This window comes from Ochotona princeps, chromosome 12 (assembly GCF_030435755.1).
Source record: "Ochotona princeps isolate mOchPri1 chromosome 12, mOchPri1.hap1, whole genome shotgun sequence".
NCBI classification, from domain to species: Eukaryota; Metazoa; Chordata; class Mammalia; order Lagomorpha; family Ochotonidae; genus Ochotona; species Ochotona princeps.
In genome coordinates this window covers 62,089,807-62,105,175 of record NC_080843.1, presented here as the reverse complement: position 1 = coordinate 62,105,175, position 15,369 = coordinate 62,089,807, and the positions used below count along the sequence as shown (strand labels likewise).

At 48.2% G+C, this 15,369-nt stretch overlaps 1 protein-coding gene across 1 annotated transcript in view; it reads right to left on the bottom strand.

The window, feature by feature from the left end:
- The window catches only part of FLT1 (fms related receptor tyrosine kinase 1), a 172,720-nt gene extending 158,917 nt beyond the window's left edge, over positions 1 to 13,803 (bottom strand). Inside the window, exon 1 of the mRNA XM_058670920.1 lies at positions 13,587 to 13,803. Coding sequence (XP_058526903.1) covers positions 13,587 to 13,650 — 64 coding nt within the window. The 5' untranslated portion in view covers positions 13,651 to 13,803. The remainder of the gene's footprint in view (positions 1 to 13,586) is intronic.
- Positions 13,804 to 15,369: the final 1,566 nt, after the last annotated feature.

Here is a 15,369-nt window from a genome sequence, read left to right as displayed (position 1 = left end):
GTGGCACTGACATTTGATATGGAGGCTGGTTCAAGATCTGGCCGTTCCATTTCTGATACCTCTTTCTAATAACAGCCTGGGAAAGTAGAAGATGGTCCACATGCTTGGGACCCTGCCACCCATGAGAGACCTTGCCACCCACGAGAGACCCACAAGAAGTGTCTAGCTCCTGCTTTGACCTGGTCCAACCCTGGCCACTGCAGACATTTAGGAAGCAAACCAGCAGAAAGATCTCTCTCTCTTGCTTGCCCTCTCTCTCTCTCTTTTCAATAAATAAATAAATTTGGGAGAAAAAAAAGAGAGAGAGAGAGACAGGGCTGGTGCTGTGACTCAACTGGCTAACCCTTTGCAAGCCAGACCCAGTATATCATTTGGGTGCCGGTTGGTCCTGGCTGCTCCCTGCTTGTGGCCTGGAAAAGCAGTAGAGGACGGCATGGATCCTTGAGTCCCTACACCCATGTGAGAAGCCAGGAAGACACTCCTGGATACTGGTTTCAGATTGGCTCAGCTCTGGCCACTGCAACCATTTAGTAAATGAACCAACGGATGGAAGATCTGTCTCTCCTTCTCTCTATAAATCTGCCTTTCAAATAAAAGTAAATAAATCTTTTTTTTAAAAAAGCACAGACTTTAAAATAAGCTTATCATTTAAATATATATTCATTTTCAATTTACCATACAGAAACACACAGATATGTGTGTGTGTGTGTGTGTGTGTCTGTGTGTAGAGAGAGAGAGATTTTCTGTCCACTGGTTTACTTCCAAATGTTCAAAACAGTCAAGATACCAGAAGCCCTTAACTCAATTAGGATCTTCCATGTGGGTTTTCAAGTGGTTACAGTTGAGCCAGTACCTGCTGTCTGTCAGGGTGTGCACTAACAGGAAGCTGAATTTAAAGTAGAAAAGGGACTTGAACCGATAGGGGATGCCACCATCCCAAACACTTCCTTTTAACTCCATTTTTTCATGAATTTTTTGAAGCACCCCCAACTCTGGGGAACCAATTTTCAGGTGGCTGGGAAATTCAGATTCTCATTTCCCATCCTAAAAATAGGGGTTATGGCACAGAAATGCCCACATACTTGGGTCCCTGCCACCCTGTGGGAAACATGGATAGAATTCTTGGCTCCGGGCTTCAGCCTGGCCCAGACTTGGCTCTTGTGGCCAGTTGGGTACTGAACAACTGAAAGAAAATCCATCTCTCACTCCCTCTTACTCACTCAGTCTGTCTTTGAGACAAATAAACACATACAAGAAAAATCCTGAATCTAGAGTCAATTCAGGGAGAACAAAGCCAGCTTCACCAAGGACACGAAAAGTGTCACCGTTCCCAGAGGAATGGTCCAGATGAAAGCAGAGTCCTTGGTGCTTCTTGGGCTCACTCATTTTGTCAACCTACTCCACTACATGCATGCACACAGATTCTTAGAGCATGAGCCAATGTGGAGCCATCACTCTCACAAAGGTTTCTGAGATGCAGAGAAAGGACTCATGCTACAGTCTCAGGCAGTTCCACCCACATTTCCCAAGTGACTGCTGTGTGCTAGGTTCTGTGGCTGGGTTCATAACTACATGGGTGGACCAGAAAAGGCCATTCTCCAAAGGCTTTCAGCGCTAAGCTGCTCTCCTGGGAGGTGTCATTCAGAAGACTAGATGCATTCCAAGAGAAGAAGAAAATAATCCAGGTCATCAGATAGACAATACTAAGCCATGTGCACTTTGTGCTTAAGAAACGCATTTCTCAGTACAGGGAGTCACAAATTCTTCACTAACACAACATTCATCTTTTAAAAAGTCACAAAACAAGAACACTTATTTGATGATAGACATTTAGCATCATATATACTATATTTATACTTCAAGACAAAAGGAATGAGTAGTTTCAAAATGACTTCAGCATCTTTAAGGTAATATACTCAAATACTCTAAAAACTCTCTGCATGTCAGGATTCAACTACAATGAGGACTATGAGATAGATATTGGGGGAGTTATGCTTAATCTAAGCCACCTCTTCCCTCACAAAATCATGGTAGGAAATACAGTATTCCATTTCATTCTATTATGTTTCTTTAATCTCCCCTCCCAAGTTTATCTCCAAGCAGGATAGTCCCACCTGTTTGGACAACAAAGCACATTTTTAAAACAACAGCAACAAACACTTGCTTCCACACTTTAAAAGTGTGACTAGCCCTAAGTGAAGGCTTATAGTATCTGAATACAGCAGCACTGTTTAATATCTCCTCAAAAAAGATGAAAGCAAAAGCAGGATTCTTACAAATTAGCATTTCTGATTTTCTCCTTTGCTTTTTTCCTTAACCAAAAGTTTGTATCGTGATTTAAGAAGCAGAAAGACAGAGTAAGAGAGAAACAGAGGCAGGCAGGCAGGCAGGCAGAGCTCCCACCCATTGGTTTGCTCCCCAAATGCACACAACTGCTGGGCTGGACCAGGTCAAAGCTGGGAGTCAGAAAGTCATCGCAGTTCTCTCAGGTGAGTGGCAGGTGGGCTGGCAGGGATGCATCCATCTAGCCGTCACTAGTACTGCCTCTACGGGTCTGCATGAAGTCAAATGTTAGAGCTGGGAATCAAACCCAGAACCCTAATGTGGGATGGGCCGTCTTAACAGACACCACATGTCTGCCCTGCCCCTTTGCCTTGTAAGTCAATGTGAGTGGTAGATACTTTTAATGGGGCATTCAATAACAGACGGGGTGTAAGTAGCAGAAACACATCAAATCCATACAACCACCCTGTGTGTCACATATTCCCTTAACCCTCATGAAGTTCTAGGCCCCCAAAGTTCATTCTAGAACAGTACAATTACTCAGTTTCTGTATATTCTTTTGCTCAAATTCTATCAGAATTCCCTACAAAGAAGATTCTAAAACTTTTAAAATTTTCCAAAGAACAACTGAAAGCAAAACTCCAGTCCAGCAGACATATTAGTGGGAAAAGAGAGTGCACAATGTTTCTCTAAAAGAAAATAATCCTCTCCTTCCTAAATGAACTGCCATAGCGAGAGCTAACGCTGCCTTCCAAATTGTTTGTTTGCAATCCTCGCCCCCAGGTCCCCGCCTTGTCATCTACTTGCAACTTTTTTTTTCTTGGTTTCTAGAATGCCAATTTAGAAAAAGGAAAACCATCATTAAAATCAAACATCTTTTATATCACCACCCCTTCAAATTTCCACCCAAGGTATATAGCCACCTTTGACTGCCTTTGTCAGCTGGTTTCTTAGAGCTAAAGATAAAGGCCTCAGTAGCAGCAGAATACGATTTGCTCAGACTCTGATACACACGCCACAGGCCTGTGTGGAGTAGTGTCTGTCTCCACGTAATAGGAGGCAGGGGAAGCAAAATACTATTTTCTCTTTCTCACCTTCTGCCAAGCCTGAGTAATCTGGAAGGATCCAAGGTGCAGCAAGAGACACACACAGGTAAAACAGGAGGTAAAAGAGGGTCCCTGCAGTTCTTCCCACAAAACCACGCCTGCCAATCACACCAGGAAGTCACAGCATGTGGTGAGGCCATCCCAAACTGTCATGCCTTTCGCCACTCGCCTAAGGCTCTCAGACTGTTGCGTCCTCTGCAAATATAAGGGCCTTTCATTCCATAAACTTGAAAAACAAACTCCCAGTGCTTTCTTTAAGACCTAGATTTTGTCACTGAGCTATTTTGAATAGACAGGGGTGGCAAGAGCACCAAGTTGCATCCTGAACTTTGCAAGCGTGTGACCCTCTTCTGCAAAACATCACCTTGTCCTGGGGCTGGAGATTTCAACTCAACAAACAAATCTCCGAGAGCTCACGCTGGTGCTGGCCTGTTAAAAGAGCAGCTCAGAGCAGCTGCTCAGTCCTGCTCGATGCTCCTTCCCCTTCCCTGGGGACAGGATGAGGTCTGCCCCCCACCCCCAGAGCGCATGCAAGCACTGTGGCTCCTGACCTCTTCCAGTCTCACCCAGGAAAAGCTCCAACTTGGGCCTCTAAAAGGTACAAGAGGAAGGAGACCTTCAATTGCCAAAATTATGTACCCCATCAGAGGGGTCCTGGCTTTTCTACCCATCCTACTCTGTGAACTAACCTGCTTATAAGCCACAGTAGGACAGCAAAGCAATATGGGAGTCCCACAAAATTGTGTCCTTTCCAGATTTTAGTTTTGTTGGAGGAAAGGCCCTGCACGATGAAAACTGTCTTAATGGAGGCCTGAACAGGGTCTGCCACACATAGCAGTGGAATCTGCCAAGGTCCCTTCAAGCCAGACTAGCAGTGGCTTCTCACATTCCTTGGTTATAGCCAAGCTCCCAGGATGGCCGGTTTTCAAAGTGGAGCTGGCAGGGGTGGGTGGGGAAGGTTCTGACTCACTCTGGCAACCATTCCCTTTCCACGTAGGGAGGGAGGTCCAGGGAAGGGAGGTTTGCCTCCTGATGGGATCAGATGGGATAATTCCAGCTGTGCCCACCACTAGGCGAGAAAACGGATTGTATTCACCTATGCTGGGGTTTCCTCCCCAGTAGGAGCAGTGCAGCTTCTCCTTGGGACTGAGTGAAATAATAGGTGTTAAATACAATGCCTGGAGGTCCGATAGAGATCAGCTTCCTCCTTTCCCCTCCTTCAAAATATGGGGGAGAGGTGGACACTTCAAAAGTGTGGGGAGAAACGGAATTTTAAAAGTTTTGGGCAAGCATTGGACACAGAAGCTAACACGCTGGTTGAGAAATCCACACCCACACCCATGGCCAGAAGTGTTATGGCCCAGGAACAGTGTCCCTTCTCAGAGCACCAGGTTCGAGTCTCAGCTACTTTGCCTTTGATCCAGTTTCCTGCCAAGGTGCCTGAGAAAACAGCAGGTAACAGCCCCAATCCTTGAGCCTCTGCCACTCAAACAGGAGATCCAGATAGAGTTCCAGGCTACTGGCTTCTGTCTGGCCCAGCCCTGGCTGCTGTGGCCATTTAGGGAGTGAGCCAGTAAATGAAAAATTTTTTTTCTGCTTCTGCCTCTTTCTCTCTGTTTGTCTGTTTGTCACACAAATAATTAAACAAACAAACAAACAGACGAACAAAAAAAAACAAGAGAAAGAGAGAGGAGAGAGAGAGATAAACCACACCCCATGAGAGTGTCTGGGTTCATATCCCAGTTCTGGTTTCTTGTTAGTACACACCATGGAGGGCATTGAGCATTGGCTTTAGTTGATGGGTCCCTGGCACCTGTGTAAGCAATGTGCATTGAGATCCTGGCTCCTATCTGAAGCTCCACACCCAGCCTGGCTATAATGGGATTTGAAGGAAGTGAATCAACAGGTGACAGTTCTCCCTCTTTGTTCTTGGCCTCTCAAATCCATGAATAAAAATCTGAAAAGAAGAAAGAGGCATGGTGATATCACAGGGGCTCTAACGCCTAAGGCGTCAAGTCATTGTGCCCTTGGAACATCTCTGCTGCCAAGTAGAGAAGCCCTGGGCTAGGAGAGAGAATTTTGAATGCTTCAAACAGGACAGACCATGTGGGAGAGGAAGAGCTAGTGTCCAGGGCCTGGTCAAAATGTCAGGGAAACATCAGCTAAGGGAACATCAGCTGGCTGAGCCCAGCTCCAACATCTATCTGCAGATTCATGAGCCCTAGGAGGCTCCTCGCAGTAGGTCAAGTATATGCTCTTTATGTGTTAGGAAATCTCAGTGTCAAAGTGGAGCTCGCACAACATCAGGCATGAAAGGTTTTCCAGGTTTCCTTGGAGAGAGAGCTCCGGATATGGAAAGCAGCCGGGATTCAGAGAGTCCCCCACCCAGGGAGGTCACAGCCTTGTCTGCAGGTTGCAGCTCCTTCACTCCAACTTGGAGACTGAACCAGGGTGTATCATAAGCTCAGCAGAACCACCAAGGGAGAACCCAACCAACCAAGCCAGAGGCACCCATCCCCACATGGGACAGAGAGATCCAGAGGCTCAGTTAGACACTGTTCCGGCAGGACTTACTGTAGGGAAGCAGGGCCAGATAGTGTCCAGGCCAGTGTGATAAGATGCACCCATTGGCCAGTATGTATACAGGGGACAGGCTGACCGACACAGCATAAAGGGCACAGAAAAGATAACTACTGTTAGCGCTGCTGTCTAGACCAGCAGCACAGTACATCTCAACAGAAACACTTGCTGTCCTCAGAGGGAGTTTCATTTGGCCATCCTTGGTTATACATACCTAGCACATGATCTAAATACTCCTACTACCAACACACGTGCTTACTAGCAGGCATTTACCTTATTCCGTGTCAAGGGATGACTTACCACCTTTTACTGATTGGCACCTGGGCAGGTTCCTAGCCTGGTTTCTAAGGCTAGCTCTAAGTGTGATCTCTGGACCAGAGAGAACAACATCACCCGGGCATCTTTGCAAAGTGAATTCTTGGCCTTACAGGCTCCAGGCTGGGACCCCAAGAGCTGGAGGTGGGAAAGCCCACAGTGTGATTCTGATGTGTGCGAGACTCAGATATTCTTGACTTCAATTCTTCCCTGTGATCACCAAGAGCTAATAAAATTCCTGATGCCTGGTACCACCAAAAGATTAAAACTGGTCTGGGATGCAGCAAAGCCGGGAGGATTTTTTCCTTTCTTTCTTTCTTTTTTTTTTTTTTTTTTAAATCCCCTGTTCCTCCACCCTTGGCAATTCTAACACAGAATTGAGGTTGAGGACTCTGGCCCTAGAGAGAGGCAAAAGGCTTCTCAGAAATTAATTGGCAGGTTAATTACTAAACAGGGTTTTACTATCAACAGCCTTGAATGTAAGCACCTTTCTATTTGTATATAATAAAAACCAAGGCTTTTCATTTATACAAGGCTCACTTCATTCCTCTGGGAACAAAAGACTGATAACTGGTGGTTTTGCTTGTGGTGACCACATGGGTGGGTCCGCGGCTTGAAAGGAAATCCATTTACTCTCCACCCAAACAGAAGGACAGAAGCCCAGGCTGAGCAGACGTGCCTGGAAGCAGTGCGATAACCTGTGAAAAGAAACACACTTGCCACACCAAGCGGGAAAGACACTACATGTCAACCAGTGAGAGGCCCCTGGAATGTCTCAGAGGCCCTGAGACCCCTTCCTTGACAACCAAAAATTCTCTGGAGTGGGTTTTTTTGTTTGTTTGTTTTTGTTTTTGTTTTTGTTTTTGTTTTACCACTGCTGACTTTTACCAAGTAATTTGGTTTGGGAAGCAAATGCCTTGTAGAACTGCTTGTGGTTAAAGCCTATGAATTTCATGCCATTTTTTTTTTTTTTTTTGCTGTTTCCCACCAAATCCATATTTTTAAGACCCATGAGTTGGTTAACCATAGCATGCTTCAAGACCACAACTCCTGTTTATGTCAACCCTGCCCAAGCTAAATCTAAGATTTTACAAAAGAAGGACAACAGAGTTTGAAGCAGGAGATAGGCATCTCAGAAGACAGGGCACAAGACTAACGTGGGAAGTGGGGAAGCTTCTGGATGGCTCAGGTCTGGGTTCCTTAGTCACATGGCAAAGATCTCCCCTAAGCTGTTAGAAAAGAGGAACAGGACCCTGATGCCCAATTCAACCGTGAATCCTTTACTAACACCAATGCTGCTTTACTTTTCAGATGCACACAAATAACTGGGGGATTGGCTGAGTTTCAGGGGAGAGTGATGCTTTGTGGACCACCCTCTGGGAAGCAAATGTGGTGGCCAGGGCTGGGGTTGAAGTGGTGTGTGCACAGGAAGCCCAAACCACAGGGTTCAGATTTTTATAAATACATAAACTGCACTTTTTAAATTGTTATTATTAACTACTCTCTGGTTCCTTCTTTAGGCTTTTTTATTTAAAATTTTCCAATGGTAGTTGTACATATTTATGGGGTACACTTGCATTCAATGCACGTCCTCAATGTATAATGATCAGATCAAGGTAGCTGGCATACGCATCACCTCAAACATTTCTTCCTTCTTTGTGCTGGAAACATTCAAAACTCCTCTCTATTAGGTGTTCTGAAGCATTCAGTTAATTGCTGCCAACCACAGTTAATTTACTGGGCAACAAAACATGGGATGTTCTTCTTCTTCAGCTGTATCCCATATACATGAACAAACCTCTCTTCATTCGCCATCCTCCTTCCCTTCCCACTGGTCTACTCTCTCAATCCATTAGATGAATGTCTCATAAGCTTCTGTGTGAGTGAGACCACACCATATTAGTCTTTCTGTGTATAACTTATTGAAAAATATGCTCCATCTTAGTAGGGTAGCTTGCAAGAACCTACTGGCAGGAATGACTGAGGAGAACCCATCTTAATGCCAAAGGAGGCCAGGCACACCAGCTAGATCCCATGACCAAGCCATCTACTGCAACACAGCTGATTCTGGACAGGTCTGGCCGTCAAACCCCAAGCCAGCACCTGGGTTTGAGTCTATGAGAGGACAACAGAAGCAAACCAGCCAAGATCGCCACTGTCTCTGATAACTGAGAAGGACAACTATCCTCCCCAACAGAGGCCAAGATGGACCAGTAGAGATCAAAGCCTGGCTTTGGTGGCCCGGAGGCCGGATGAATCATCAGGCCACCACATGGAGGTTGGAGGCAGGGGGAATTGCATCAGATGATTGTCTCAAGAGAACTGAAGATTATCACCAAGTTCTTATGTCTTAGTCATGTGCGGAAGAGGACAACTATTGAGAACAGTCATGCAGAAGTCATCCGCAGCCACAAGAACACAACAGTGACAAAAAGAAGCAAAAGCATGTGTGTCTGGCCAAAGTGTAAGGAGGGAGTTGGTGAAGCTGTAGCCAGCACACAGTCCCCCATTGTGCAGGCATCAGCCTCCAAGGAGAGGACGCCAAGAGTGGGCAAGGAAAAGTCTTCTTGGCATGCGACCACCTCTCTGCCAACGTGGCGATGTTCTCCTAACCCTATGGGTTTTAAGGAGATAGAATATGTCTTGTATTTTTTAAAATATCATTATTGAGAAATAAATGTTATCACTGGAACAAAATTATTCTACAAGTATTTAAACTTCTCTGGGCAGAAGAAACACATAAATGGAGAAGAGATGTTTTTGTCATAGGGACATCAGGTTTTGCTCCTGGGTCTGGCATTAGTCAACTGTTGACCATGGGTTGGCCTTTTGACCTCTGAGAGAAGTGGATTGGATGGGTTGAAGTGTCATCTAAGCTGTCACAACAGATTGAGCCTGCTGAAGTCTCCAAAGCGAGTCAAGGAGCGGCCACCAAAGTGGCTTTCAGGCAACCAGGTTGACCACATCTGAGGGGAAATCCCCAGGAATTCTTGACATCTCCCCACATCCGCCCCAGCAGCAATGCAGGAAATCTAGTCCACTATCTCCAGCAGCCTCGATGGAAGCGCTTCCTCAATGAAACCCCCCTCAGCCCCCGTTTGGCCCAAGCCAGCGGCTTTCTTTCCAGCCCTCCCTCGCATAGCCCATTCCTCCCGTTTCCTTCCCCTCCATCTGCTACCAAACCCAGCACATTCAGCAGCAGCATGCAATTTGCAAAGCACCCAAGCGTGCGACGATCCTGGAAAGCATCTGGCAAGAGGCCCCGTCATTCTGCGCAGGCCTCAGCAGTTGGGGAAGGCCAATGGGCCAGAATGGACAGTTCTGTTAAACTGTTTAAACCACCGGCAACAGATGGTTTTATGCTTTTGATTACTCCTAGTACCATATTTTTACTTAAAAGAAAAATGTCTAATGTGATTTCAAATGCCCTTCCCTGCCTATCCACAATGACAAATATACCTCAAACCAGTGATGTTTACTTGATATCCAAAATACCCATAAGAACCTAGCATTGCCTCACTCTCCGCCAACAGGTTTTGCATCTAACACTCAAGTGTCATTTTCTCTTCAATCTCGCAGTCACTCACATGCACATCTTGATCTAAAGCAGTAAAGAAGCCACTTACTCTGTCATTTGTTCTTACCTTGCCAAATTGCCCAAGCCTTGGCACATACCAGCTCTACTGCTGCGCAGACTGTAATACGAGAATGCTTCAAGATATTATGGGAAAACTGAATTAAAAAGTAAGTTTATTTTGGTGCAAAAAAAGAAAATCTACATAAAGTTATATATTTTTTGCACTTTCCATAAACTTTTTGGACAGTCTAGATATTGCATCATCTTCCTTAAATATGTTAAACATGGGATTCAACTTAAACTCATTCTTTGCAACACAGCAAGTTCAACTTGCACATTCAAAGTAGATTTAAAAATGTCCCCAGCGTCACTGTGTTGCTGATTAAATTGCTGTAGCTCTTACAGTAAAGTAATCATTTGATGTGCTTCTTTAAAGTCACTGAAAACAGGTTCAATTTTAAATAAGGGGCTTTCGGATACCTGTGGAAATATGGGACTCTATTAGGGTAGAGACTTTTTTTGAGTATAAAATAGTTGAAAAAAAATCAAATGTAGGGCCTGAAAACAGCTGATATCTTTAGGAGGCGGTAATGCGATCACAAGTCTAAAGGATAGTCTACTTCACAGGGGCACACGGCCTGCAAGTGAGAAAAGCCCAACGTGATTCCAACCAGCTCAGACACTGCCTACCCGCCATCCTTTGCAAACTGTAGCCACTAATGACCAACTCAACTGGTTGCTCTGGTGCATTCTACCAGACGGAAAGAAAGCGCAGAGTGACTACTAACTGCTGTCAAAATCCCATTCACACTAAGGCCCCCAGCATCACACAGTCTGTCATCTGCAAACATAAAGGAGGCAAGTGGAGAAACAGAAACACACACACTGTTCGGGTCACTTCCGCGAATCATTCACTGAATTTTAGAATTGCAAAAAAACCTGAGACATCAACCATCTACTCTAACTACTGCGTTTTTATACATATTAAAAAAAAAAAAAAAACAGAAGATTCACTTGGTGATCATTGGAAAAGAAAAAAAAGTAACAAAAGTACTATTCTACAGAATAAAGTAAAACATTGAGGAACTGGAATAGGTGGTTACGGATAATTCGCCTGCCACAGGAGCCACCAAGTGGAAAACTATGTGGCCTACCAAAAGTACTGATTAATATTCTTAATAAGCAATTGGGATGGGAACAGTATGGCTCCATAAACCTCAGAGAAGACAATTTGTGCGCAAAATTAACTTTAGTCTGAGAGAATTATTCCATTCTATTTGAAGCTAGGCATATTTATTTGACTCAATATCATTAACGTGGACTTCCCTTACAAATTGTACATTGTGTTTCTAATTAGAGTAAATTATACATGCCAGTTATTTAAGAGCTCAAGAAAAATGAGAGTAGAAAAAAAAAAGGGACCTGAGGTTTTCTTTGGGTATTCATAGGTATTGGGCCAAAAAAGTAAGAGAATGAGAGCTGGAGAAAGACCTGGTATCTCTTAGAGGGAAGGAGACGGCAGGACAGAAGCTCAAAAGCATGTGAATTACAAGCCTCTATCTACAATTAAACACACTTGGAAGAAGCAAATCTGCACTAGCCTTTTCAGTTACACAAATCCTAGCTATTTTCCACACTCGGCACACAGTCACACACATCCCTAGTAACTGATAACCACACAAAGTGAACCGCCCCTGAACGAGCTGGGCCATGGTGGGGCTAAGCCGACTGGATGTGACTGGTGTGCCGAAAGCAAGCCTCTTTCCGGACAAGAGAAAGCTGGAAGCGGCTCGGGCTGTCCTGCTGGGTTTGTTAAGCAGCCCCAGAAACCTAGGGGCTTTGAGCATACTTTGCACTCACACAGAATATTCCATACCCCCAGGTAAAGGGTTCCTGCTTTGCCAATGTTTATGACCATGACCTCTTATGAAAAAAACTTCCTAAATATCAGAGTAACAAGATAACATTTCTGTAAAGCTTTCCCCTATCTAACATGTTTTCAATCTCCAAGGTAACTCAGCTCCATGAAAAGTCAACCAAGGATATATACATTGCTACTTCCAAAAGAATTAAAGGAGTTTGTTTCGGTGCGATTTTTTTTCACAAAGCACATTTTTCACGAACTTCTGTAAGTTCCCATGGTATGTGAAAATCCAGTATACTCTTCTCTCCCCGGTTTTGGATTCATAGAAATTTACGTAGATTTTCCTAGACACAATAGACAGTGAACTACTTAAAGTCCCTAAGCAATTTTAACATAAGTGAGTTTTCAAAACAAGATAAGCATCTATGAAATAAAAGTGCAAGATTTCACTTAATGTGACAATTTTAGGATCTTTCCCAACCTTTGCGGGAGGAGGGAAGGCTCACAGACACCCTGCCACCTCACCCTGCCTCCCACTGCAGTAGCTTTGCGCCTCTGATTGGAACTACTTGCTAACCAGAAACTGACGGTCTAATTGTCTTCCCACTGAGAAAGTATTTGTTAAAGGCTTGGGGGGGATTAACAAGGGTTTGTCTTTTTGCTTTTATTATACTCAACCTTACCGGCTTCCTGGGAAGTCTTTTTTGTCTTACTGGACGTGACTATTATTTCTTACTTAGATTTTTTCCAAGATGCTTAAAACAAACGCTCTATGAAATGTGAGCACTGGGCTCCAGGCGACATTGAGCACCTACCCGGAGAGCTCCACGTCCCCTGTCCTTGGACTCTTCTGGGTGGCCGTCTCCCACTCAACTGCGGCTAAAACCTCCGTGCCCGACTATTCCGCTGCCTGCTTTCCCAAACTACCAGGTTGACTTGGGTGGCGGCGCAGAAGGGAACTGACCTATTCCTGAAGTCGTATCTTCTCCACCACGCTTTCCACCTTGATTTCATTCAGAATTCAAAGGCTAGGCTTACAGCGCCGAAACTTGGCCGGCTTGGGAGCCCCCGGCAGCCTTGGCGGGTCAGGACTGGACTGCGCACCCTGCCCGCTCGGCGCAGCGAGTGGCGGCGTGCCGCGCGCTCGGGACTCCCGGGCAGCTTGTGGCTGGGCCAAGCGGGCGCTCGCAGAACTTTCCCGGGACCATCGGACTCGCGGGACAGTCCTGCTGCTCCAGAGACACTGGCGCCGGTCAGTCCCGGGACGCGTCCGCTCCACGCAGGCACGCGCGCCTCCAGATTGGTTCCCTTGCTTCCCCCTCGCGGAGCGAGGTCACAGCCAGTGCCTGATATTGCCAACGCCCAGGTCGTTGCCCAGTCCCGCCCGGGCAGCCTAACAGGCGTCCAAGTAATACTTTTGTGCCCGGCCCCCGCCAGGGTCTCGCAGGTCCTCGCCGAGGCAGCAGAGGACAGGCTCTGGTTGCGTGAACAGCCCAAGTATGAGGTGCTCCGGTTGCCCAGATACTGGGCAGGGTAGATCCTGCCCGGGAGCGGGCAGGGAATCACCTCCAAGATGCAAGCCCCAGCGATAAGACTCGGGCGCGACGCGGGAGTTGGGTCCGAGTCGGTACGGTGCCGCAGTCGGGCTCCGGAGAACCGCTCCCTGAGGCGCCCACCAGGGGGGAAAAAAAAAGAAGAAAGTGGCTCCAGGCGTGCCGGGTACAAGCAGTGCCTCAGGTTTCTCCCAGCTACATCCTTACCTCCCTGCGTGCACCTGGTCTCAACTGCCGGGCTGAGCCCCCTCGTCCCAGCCTCGCTCCGGGTCCCGAACCCCAGGTCCCGGGTCTCCGGCGCGTCTCACCTGAGGAAAGCACACAGCCGAGCAGCGCGCACAGCAGGACGCCGGCGTCCCGGCAGCTGAGCATGGTGAGCGTGACGCGGCCTGCTCGCCGGGTGCCCACGCTCGCGGCCGCCGCCCACCCGGCCGCCTGCGCCCGTCTTCTTGCGCTCTGCAGCCGCCGCGCGCTCCGGTCCTGCGCTTCCCGGGAGCGCTCTTCTGGCCGGCTTCCACCACGGGACAACTACTTCCTCAGGCAATCCTCGCTGCTGCCCGACACTCCGCTGGCCGCAGCACCCGAGCCTCGGAGCCCGCTCCGAGCCGCCGCCTGTGCTGCTGCTGCTGCTGTGGCTGCTGTGGCTGCTGTCGCGGCTGAGGAGGAGCCGCGAAGAGTGTCCGCCCAGCGCGCTGCGACTCTCTCGCGGACTTCTACGAAGAGCGGAGGGCAGGGGCAATTTATAACCTTTTCCTCAGCCCACTTCCTACCCCGGCACCTCCTTCCAGTGACGTCAAGGGGTCCCCCACCCCTCATCCGCCTCCCCACCTACCCTGGTCTTCCTCCTGGGCTGGCTTCCCTAGGGCCCGGGAGAGGGGCGGGGGCGGCCGAGGCGCGCTTGGGGAGGCGCTGGCTACGCGGGCCCCCCGGGGAGCGCCGCCCCGGGGCAGGTTCACGGTCCTTGCTCCGTGGCCTCCTGCCCTTGCCCCCTCCCGCCCTTCGCGCTCAGGAAATCCTTGCAGGCTCCCTCCACCCGGCTTACTCAGCTCCGGGGGGCCGCCAGAAGCTCCGCTGGGGAGGGGATGGGGCTGGTGGAGCCTCCCCCGCCCGCCTCTCGGGCCGGAAAGTGCCGAGCCCCGGGAAACTGGCCGCGCCTCGGCGACCGTGTCCTTGGCACCGAGGAGCGAGGCGCAGTCGGATTCCTTTGGCTTTGCTTGCCGGTCCCGCGCTGCCCCCTGCGACCCCTGACCCAGCCAGACTGTCCCAGGACAGTAAGGAAGGCGCCAAGGACCCTCGGCACGAGTCACTGACCAAGAGCGGACTGGACGCCTGCCTGGCACCTTGGAGAAAGTCTGCGACCCGGCTCGGGTCTCCAGGGAGCAAACGCGTCTTTCTCAGCCGCATCGCTGCGCACCCACCCAAGTCATTTCCTCAGTCCCCTGCTTCCTAAAAGCAAAACAAGGAATAGCATCGTGATACCTTAAAAACAAAAGTCGCGTTGGCCAAAAATGCTCCTGCAACTTTGTAAAATTGGAGCCCTAAACTTGGCTTCCTAAAGACTGCTAAAGGAAATCTGTCTTGGGGGCACAGTGCTACGTGGGACGGGTGACCGCAGTTTTCAGAATAAACCCCGGGGGAAATGAGGTACTAGGTCAGTTGTTTAGGCCGCTAGCCCATGCTGTTCTACAGTTAAACCTCCTGGATCCCACAGGCTGATGGGTCCTGGGCCCCACGGGCCATTCCAATCTTGCCTCCCTAAATACCACAGGCTGGAAAAGCAGTGTTAATGGAACCTGCTAGATGGTTGCGATAAAGGCAGCGCACGGCTCCTAAACGGAACTGGTGAGTCTCCCTGAAGGAATGGACTACCTCCCCGCCTAGGGGAGCTTGAGCAACACCGAGTTGCCACATCCCTGGGCCACACAGCTGGGGGAGCTGCAGCCAGACGGAGCCCCTCCGGAGACCGGGGTCCCGCCCTGGGAGCACCTTACCCCGGATCGTTCCATTCCCCACCGTGCCTTAGGAAAGGAGGGCCTGGCAATGCCAGGATTCCTGCGAGCCTTTCCAAGCCCTTTCCGGTTTTTTTTTCTA